At 39.6% G+C, this 9,252-nt stretch overlaps 1 protein-coding gene across 1 annotated transcript in view; it reads right to left on the reverse strand.

Annotated features, from left to right (window-relative positions):
• Nucleotides 1–9,252, reverse strand: part of LOC103271707 (protein argonaute-3) — a gene marked incomplete at its 3' end in the record, with an annotated part of 106,637 nt that extends 97,385 nt beyond the window's left edge. The window contains exon 1 of the mRNA XM_021718141.1: nt 9,112–9,252. Within this exon, the coding sequence (XP_021573816.1) occupies nt 9,112–9,130 (19 nt within the window). The remainder of the gene's footprint in view (nt 1–9,111) is intronic.

Genomic DNA, 9,252 nt, shown 5'->3' on the forward strand with positions numbered 1-9,252 from the left:
CCACGCCTGGCTAATTTTTTGATTTATTGTAGAGATGAGATCTCGCCAAGTTGCCCAGGCAGGTCTTGAACCCGCAGGCTCAGGCAATCCACCCACCTCAGTCTCCCAAAGCGCGGGATTACAGGCTGAGACACCAAGCCTGGCTGTCATAGTAACTTAAGATCCAGAACCTGTCTCTAAAATCTATGCTTTTTACACTGTATCACACTGCCAACGTTTTTCTCCATTATCATTATTATTTTTTGAGACAGGGTCTCACTCTGTTGCCCAGGCTGGAGTGCAGTGGTGTGATAACTCATTGCAGGTTCGACCTCCTGGACTCAAGAGATCCTTCTGTCTTAGCCTCCCGAGTAGCTGGGACTAAGGCATGTGCCACCATGCTGGGTTAATTTTTTAATATTTTGTAGAAACAAGGTCTTACTATGTTGCCCAGACTGGTTTCGAACTCTGGACTTAAGTAATCCTTCTGCCTTGGTCTCTCAAAATGTGGGATTACGGGTGTGAACCTTTGCACCTGGCCTACCCATTATTATCACTTTACTTGGTACTTTTTATACAATCTGGCAAAAAACAAAATGAATAAACAATGAATGGAATTCTACAGTTACTAAATAAATCATCATCAAGTTTAAGTATCCAATAGATATTTTAATGTAAATTAGCAGAAGAAACAAATCTGTCAATGCGATGAATTATACTTCCAATGAGGCATATTTCAGTTGTTTAACAAATACATATAATGCCCACTAGAGCTGGCCGGCTCAATGGTTCAGTCTGTAATCCCAGCACCTTGGGAGGCTGAGGCAAGTGGATTGCCTGAGCCCATGTCTCTACAATAAATAAAAAATTAGCTGGGCGTGGTAGCACATGCCTGTAGTTCCCACTACTTGGAAGGCTGAGGTGGAAGGATCACCAGAGCCCAGCAGGTCGACACTGGAGTGGCTGTGAGTGTGCCACTGCACTACAGCCTGGGTGACAGAGTGAGATTCCAACTCAAAAGAAAGAAAATATAACTACACAGAAATACAAAGCACTGCCTAGAATTTCTCCACCTAAAATTTTTCTTTCAGTAGCTATAATAAATACTGGATCAACTAACCCAAGTAAACTTTAAACATACAACTATACATTTCAAAGCATACATGCGTCTATGTTGCTCAATCATCTGATAATCTAATATGTACTAATTGATAAGTCTACAGTCAAACAACAGCCTGCAGCAAATGTGACAGATGAAAAATAAGAAGAGAAATCAAAATCAACTATAGCATATACTACAACCTAATATCAAATTATTCCTTTTCACTGGAAATTTTTGCTTTAATATTTATAGAATACCTGCTTCACAATTATACTTTTAAGGATTTATCCAAAAGCAATCACTAGACCAGTATTCACAGACATATGTACTAAGAAGCTTACCCAAGTTTTACGCACAATAACAACTGGAAAAAAATCTTAACTACCGCTGGGCTCGGTGGCTCAGCCTGTAATCCCGCGCCTTTGGGAGGCTGAGGTGAGTGGATTGCCTGAGCCCACAGGTTTGAGACCTGCCTGAGCAGCGAGACCTCATCTCTACAATAAATAAAAAAATCAGCCGGGTGTGGTAGCGCATGCCTGTAATTCCGGCTACTTGGAAGGCTGAGGCGGAAGGATCGCCAGAGCCCAGCAGATTGAGGCTGCAGTGGCCGGGAGCGGCCACTGTACTCCAGTCTGGGTGACAGAGTGAGACTCCAACTCAAAAAAAAATACAAACTTAACTACCTACCATCAGTGAGACTGATTAAATAATAAAAAGATAAAATTGAATGCTATGCACTTGGCAAAAATATTATATTGCTATATAGATGCAAGTAATGATATGGGAAAAAATATTCGTTATGCATTACTGAGTAGAAAAAGCAGGTTTAAAACAAAATTAAGGGCCGGGTGCAGTGACTCACACTTGTAATCCCAGCACTTTGGGAGGCCGAGGCAAGAGAATTGCCTGAGCCCATGAGAACAGCCTAGACAACTTGGTGAGACCTCATCTCTACAATAAATCAAAAAATTAGCCAGGGGTGGTGATGCACAGCTGTAGTTCCAGCTATTTGGAAGGCTGAGGTGGAAGGAGCACCTGAGCCCAGCAGGTCAAGGTTGCAATGGCCATGAGTGTGCTACTGTAGTCCAGCCTGGGCAACAGAGGGAGACTCTGACTCAAAACAAACAAACAAACAAACAACAAAACAATTAAGATGATAAATATATATATAGATGGGTGACTGGCAAGATGTATAAGAAAAAATTAACAATGCTTTTGAGCTGGGCATGGTGGCTCCTGCCTATAATCCCAGTGCTCTGGGAGTCCAAGGCAGGAGTTCAAGATTATCATGGGCCACATAAGAGACCCTGTATCTAAAAATATTTCTTAATTATCCAGGCATAGCAGTGTATACCTGCAGTCCTAGTTACTCAGGACGCTGAGGCAGGAGGATCACTTGAGCCCAGGAGTTTGAGGTTACAGTGAACTGTGATCATGCCACTGCACTCCAGCCTGGGTGACAGAGTAAACCCTTGTCTCTAAAAAATAAATCAAGTTTTAATCTGGAGGATACGATCCTAATATTTTCACTTTCTATTTGAAACATTCCTGTATTGTTTGGTTTTTAAAATAATAAACACATATTTATTATTTTACTATCAGAAAAAATTCTATTTTTGTTTGGAAAAATAAATATACTGTATTAATCTCAAAATATGATGAAATAAAATGCCTCCGATTTTATACACTTTAAGCCCACAAGGTTAACTAGCAAATATCAGCTTGTGACTTTAGTAAACTCCTACCTGCTAACTTCACTTATTCAGGGAACCTGACAAAATACACTACACTTATTACTAAACCCAGTACATTTACTATATTTACTACAACTAAATAATCACAGAACATTCAGTCAGTTGAAGGCTAAATTTCTCAGATGGTAGCATGGTGAACAATTTTTAAAAGGCACTTCCCCCCTTGAAAACAAGAGAGTACATTATCCTTGTTATTACCAGTAGTCCATTTTGCAATCTATTCTTTAAACATTTTTTAATATTTATTTATTTTATTATTTATTTATTTATTTATTTATTTTTGGGTTGGAGTCTCACTCTGCCACCCAGACTGGAGTACAGTGACCGCTCCCGGGCACCGTAGCCTTGACCTGCTGGGCTCTGGCGATCCTTCCGCTTCAGCCTTCCAAGTAGCTGGAACTACAGATGCGAGCTAACCATGCCCGGCTAGTTTTTGATTTATTGTAGAGATGAGGTCTTGCCAAGTTGCCTAGGGGGTCTCGAACCCGTGGGCTCAGGCAATCCACTCACCTCAGTCTCCCAAAGCGCGGGATTACAGGCTGAGCCACTGAGCCCAGCTAAACATTTTTAAAGTTCAAAGAAATACTATGTATCTCTTGTATTATTAGAAGATTTAGAAATCAGTTAAAATATCAAGGATTAGTAATGACTCAAAATAGTATTATGTAAGCCTACAAATGGGGATATATGCTTGCAAAATTTCCTCCACAAATGAAAAATCTAAAAATATCTCCTGTCTATAGATATTAGATACCTTCTGAGTTCCCAAAAACTTGACAACTTGGAAAGGATGTATAAAATAACTGGCTGATGTAAAACAAAATTCTCCTAGATTATTTCCTTAAACTGACATTCCAGACTAATATACATAATTTTTTACTGTAACCAAACCACAAAAAGTCCACATTTAAGAAATAAGAAAAAGCATCAGTTGTACAAGAAGGTTTTGCTGAATCTCAATAGTCTTTTTTTTTTTTTAAGCAATGGCTAGCCAAGAATAGTCATTAATAGTAAAACAGATAATAGCAGAAAACCACAGAATCTCCAAACACAGAAAGGCTGTTCATGTATCCTGACAGCATAACCATTATGGTTGAAAAACCACACAATATTCTTTCTCACATCTGTTTTGTTAAAGAGCCAAGAATAAGGGTCTATTGAGTATCCTAGACAACAGAATAGAAAGTAGGAATGTCTGGTAAACGCCGTTCATCCCAACATTCTGAGACTAAACAGGTCTGGAAAAGATACTGATCTTAAATTATCTTTTTAGTCTTATTTATAGTTCTGAAAACAGAACTATCACTTTTGCTTTTTTCTCCCATCCTTAAGGAAAAAAAAACTTATAAATTACTTTTTAAGATTCTAGTTTTAAGTACTGTAAGAGAATATGTTTTGTTACATTAACAAAATATTTTAATTCATCTTTCAGGTAGACCCTCAAGTAGTTTAAGAACATAAAGCCAGTGTGAAACTTGATGGTTGTATTATAAAGAAAAATGGTATTCAGGTAGAATCCTGACAATTTGGCAAGAATTCTGCTCTGAGCTTGGGTTTTTCCATATACAACAGAGAGTTCTTCCAGGAAATGTCCCCTTTTCAGGGCCCCAGGCCTCTTTGCACACTATCAAGTCAGGCTTATAGAACCAAAGTTTCCATTGAAAATATAAACTAATATAAATCAATTCTAAATTATCAACATATTACATGAAATTCTCCAAAAGAACAAAATGAAGTAGCATCTAGCTATCTTTTCATTCATTCTAAGTAAGTGCTTTCCTAAATAACTTAATTTCTTAATAAAAAAAAGATAGATTAGTTTGGAATTTGGTTTAAAAATGTAAAAAGTGGTTATAACAGGGTGACAGAATCATGGATAATTTTTTAAATGTCTTCATCATGTTAACTGAATTACATTTGAAGTTTACATATACGTTCTTTTCTCCCTTTACGTTTAAGTCTTTGTTTAGGAAAAAAAGGTGTTTCATGTCTCCTTTTCAGTTTTCCTCCAGAGAGTCCCATCACAGACAGATAAATTAAATTCTAATACAAAAATCAAAATAATCTTGCATGATTTTTAAGTTCCATTGCCAGCTAGGAGCAGTAAATACTTAAAAAAAAAAAAAAAAAAAAAAAAAAAAAAAGTCATACAGGCCACTCCAGAGTAGAACAAGCTAAAATTTAAGTGATAACCCAGTATAAAAATGAGTGTCCATCAAACAGAGAAATAATTTGACATTTTTTTCCCTCAAGACAAAAAATAAGTGATAAAATTTATATAACAATAAAAACATTTCCCAAAGTGATTAAAGACAGATGTTTTAAAAACTAAACTGGGAAGGTAAGGCATTGTACATTTTAGTAGGTATTTTTAATCCACAAATTTTTTCCAACTCATTCAAATCTCAATCTTGATTAAGTTCTAGCTTCTATACATGCAACTTTTATTCGTTTGGAAGTTGGTCCCAAACTACTTTTCTTGATTTTTATTATCAAATAAACACAGAGCTCTAAAACAACTATATTCAGACATGAATTTAAGAATGTAACTAAGAAAGAAGCAGTCTACTCACTTTTGCAAGAATGTGTAAAACTTCTACCATCCAGGTGAGAGGACTGCCTGAGCCCAGGGGTTCTAGACCAGCCTGGGCAACGTGATGAGACCTTGTCTCCACAATAAGTCACAAAAACTAGCCAGGTGTGGTGGCCTGCATTTGTAGTTCCAGCTACTTGGAAGACTGAGGCGGAAGGATCGCCTAAGCCCAGCAGGTTGAGGCTGTGGTGGCTGTGAGCATGCCACTGCACTCCAGTCTGGGCTACAAGAAACTCCAACTCAAAACAAACAAACAAAAAAAAAAAACACCAACTTCTACCAAATATGTCAAATCAATTTGTGTGTCATTAATTTAAAGTAAAAGTAAATGTTTTCCTTCCATTACTAAACACAATTCCTCCTGTACTAAATAGTAGTCTAACTTTCCTAACAATACAGACTAGAAGAGTGTGGTCCTAAAAAATATGTACTCAGGAGTAGTGTCTCAACGAACATTTCTGTTGAACCTACTCCCACTTTATTTGGAACTAAAACATAACCTATACTTAGCATTAATGAGACCATAAAAAAAAAAAGAGCTTCATCAGAAGTTCCTCTAACTAAAGAGTCACAGGAATAGATGTCAAACTGCTCATTATTATTTAAAAACTAATTATTGCTGAGCACAGTGGCTCACACCTGTAATCCCAACACTTTGGGAGGCCAAGGTGAGAGGATTACCTGAGCTCAGGGGTTCGAGATTAGTCTGAGCAACATGGTGAGACCCTGTCTCTACAATAAATCATAAAATTAGCCGGGCGTGGTAGCACATGCCTGTAGTTCCAGCTACTTAGAAGGCTGAGGCAGAAGGACTGCCTGAACCCAGCAAGTTGAGGCTGCAGTGGCTGTGAGCATGCCACTGCACTGTAGCCTGGGTGACAGAGTGAGACTCCGACTCAAAAAAAAAAACGAAGTATGCCTGCTTTTATGGTTACATCAAAGTTCAGATGGTACTTAATCAGTAGACTGTACAGGATACACCTAAAAATAATTTAAAATATTTCATGTGAAAGGGAAGAATAGACAAATATTAACTTTAACTTTTAATGAGGAATGATTCACCAAGAAACAATTATATGGCATTTGTATTTGAAGTCCTCTAATGTAAATAAATTTAACATGTCCCCATGGAACACTAGAATTTAAAATATCCCAACATAAAATGATTCCTGAGAATTTCCACAAAAAAGAAAAACAACAGAATTAGAGAACCAAGATTTGATAATGATACACTATTAGAGAATATTTACATCTAAAATTTTAAAACCTAGATATATAGGTCAAATTCTGGATTTAAAATCTATTTGCACATTTTCCCCAATTACACATTCAAAATTTCACATTAAGTATAACAATTATATATAAGTCTCAGGAAGAATGAAAATTATAGTTTATCTTCATTGTTAGACTACAGTCACTCACATATAAACTGTGCTGGAGAATAAACTACACTTTAAGATGGCCAAGGATAAGGCTGATAATCTGACTATACTTTTCCAGATGTGAAGACAGCTACACAGGTATCTATTTCAGCAACAGTACAAAAAGAAGAGGTAAAAGTTATTTTCTAAGCCCCGTCTTGGCCAGTTGTACCAGCAGACTAGGTGACTTGATGTCACAAGTATTTTCTAAGATATTGCCCATATTTCTGGGCATAATTTGATATGGAAAAATTCAAAGAAGAAAAAGAAAATAACTTTTAAAATTTTTTTGGAAATATCTTGAAAAGTTTTAGGATGATTAATAAAGGGTCAAACTTTCACAATTTTTCCAGGCTTGACAAGAGAACAATTATGTAGAAATCACCTACAGCCAGCTGGGCACGGTGGTTCATGTCTGTAATACCAGTACTTTGGGAGGCGTAGGCAAGAGGACTGCCTGAGCAATATGGTGATCCTCGTCTCTACAATAAGTAAACTTAAAAATCAGCCAGGAGTGATGACGCATGCCTGTGGTTCCAGCTACTTGGAAGGCTGAGGCGCAAAGACGCCTGAGCCCAGCAGGTCAAGGCTGCAGTGGCTGTGAGCGAGCCACTGCACTCCAGCCTGGGCGACAGAGTGAGACTCCAACTCAAACAAACAAATAAATCACTTACAGCCCCAAATCTTCACATTCCCTAGTACTGTAAGGACAAATAGTATGGTGGAAAATTTAAAGACAAAGTAGGACTTGGTTTCAGAAATACACAAGTCAACAATAAGCAAACAATAGCCCCAAACACTTCACAATCTAGACAAACTGTTTTTAAGAAGATATGAAAAAGGCAAAATGGAGCATGAAAAAGAAAAATGCTTTTTTGCATCCACTTGACAACTATACTCCTTAACCTATTTAACAAAGTTCTTTACTTTTATTCCATCACTGGTTTATTTTACATAGGCTTTTCTTGTATTGTATCCAGGTACCTCTCAAATTGACAAAAAGAGAGAACTTTTTGATTTGTTTTGATGTTTTGTTTGAGTTGGAAGCTCACTGTCGCCCAGGCTGGAGTGCAGCAACACACTCATAGCCACTGCAGCCTTGACCTGCTGGGTTCAGGCGATCCTTCTCCCTCAGCCTTCCAAGTAGCTGGAACCACAGGCGCGTGCCACCACGCTCAGCTAATTTTTTGGTTTCCTGTAGAAAGAGGTCTTGCCAAGTTGCCTAGGCTGGTCGCCAACACCTGGACTCAGGCAATCCTCTTACCTCCGCCTCCCAAAGTGCTAGGATTACAGGCGTGAGCCACCATGCCCGGCCAAGATTCAGGATCTTGTAATACCATTAGTAATAAGACACTCTCTCAAGTGTTTTGAAAATTAGTTTATAAATTTGTGATCGTCTGGATGAAGCATACTTTCCAACTTAACATACCAAGCATGATCATTTGGTAAGCAAACTGTCATGCAACATCTACTTTACGTCCCTGAATTAATTACTTTAGAACCATAAAGAATGCTTTTTTTCTTTTTTAAGGACAAGTACTGCCCATGTTGCAATTTTTCTTCAGGACTGCCGTTTAACCCCCAGGAGAGAAAGCAGTTTTCCTAAATTCCAAATTTCCAGGATACAGGGAATGAAAAAACACTGTCAACAATGTTAAGATCCACATCCTCCTATAAGCACCGATCCAGGCTGACATGACATAGCCAAGCTCCTCAGAAACTATAGACCATGCTGCCACACACAAAAATCCAAAAAAAAACTCGGGGTGGGGAGTGGAAGAATTCACCTTAAATGTGACGTTGCACCAACACCTACTTCAAACTTAATTTGAAGTTATCCGTTATCTCGGTGTATCTTCACAACTGCCTTCAGAGGTAGGTGAGGGAGTTGCCCGGCCTCTACGAGGCACACAAGCCGGTGAAAGGACACGCACACCGTTACATTTCCAACGACAATAACAAAAGCAATGGCAAGCCCTTCTAGGGTCTAGATAAAGAGTACTCCGGAAGAGTGACACCGCCTAGTTATAACCCGACGCTGAAACTCTCGGAGCGGCTTCCCCACTCCGCGGTCCCCGGGGAACTGCGGCTGGGCTGCGGGGAAGGCACCGGAGGAGCCGGGTGGGGGGCGGGAACCCGGACGATGCCCGCCTGACCCTCCCCTCGCGCACCTGGGCCGGGCTGGAGGGCGCGAGGGCGCGCAGGGGACAGCAGCTGGGTGACATGCCCACCTACCCGGCCCAGCGGCTCAGACCCACTCACCTGCGGAGCCGATTTCCATTCATGGAGCTGGGGGGAGTGCTTCGATCGAGAACGGCACCCGCCACCGGGGGCGAGGAGGTGGCGCAGGGGGCGACCCGGCGCGACGGGCACTTTCACTCGGCCCTGAGGCGGGGGCGGCGA

Source organism: Carlito syrichta, unplaced genomic scaffold (assembly GCF_000164805.1).
Source record: "Carlito syrichta isolate Samal-C Ts95f unplaced genomic scaffold, Tarsius_syrichta-2.0.1 Scaffold311852, whole genome shotgun sequence".
In the NCBI taxonomy this organism is placed as follows: Eukaryota; Metazoa; Chordata; class Mammalia; order Primates; family Tarsiidae; genus Carlito; species Carlito syrichta.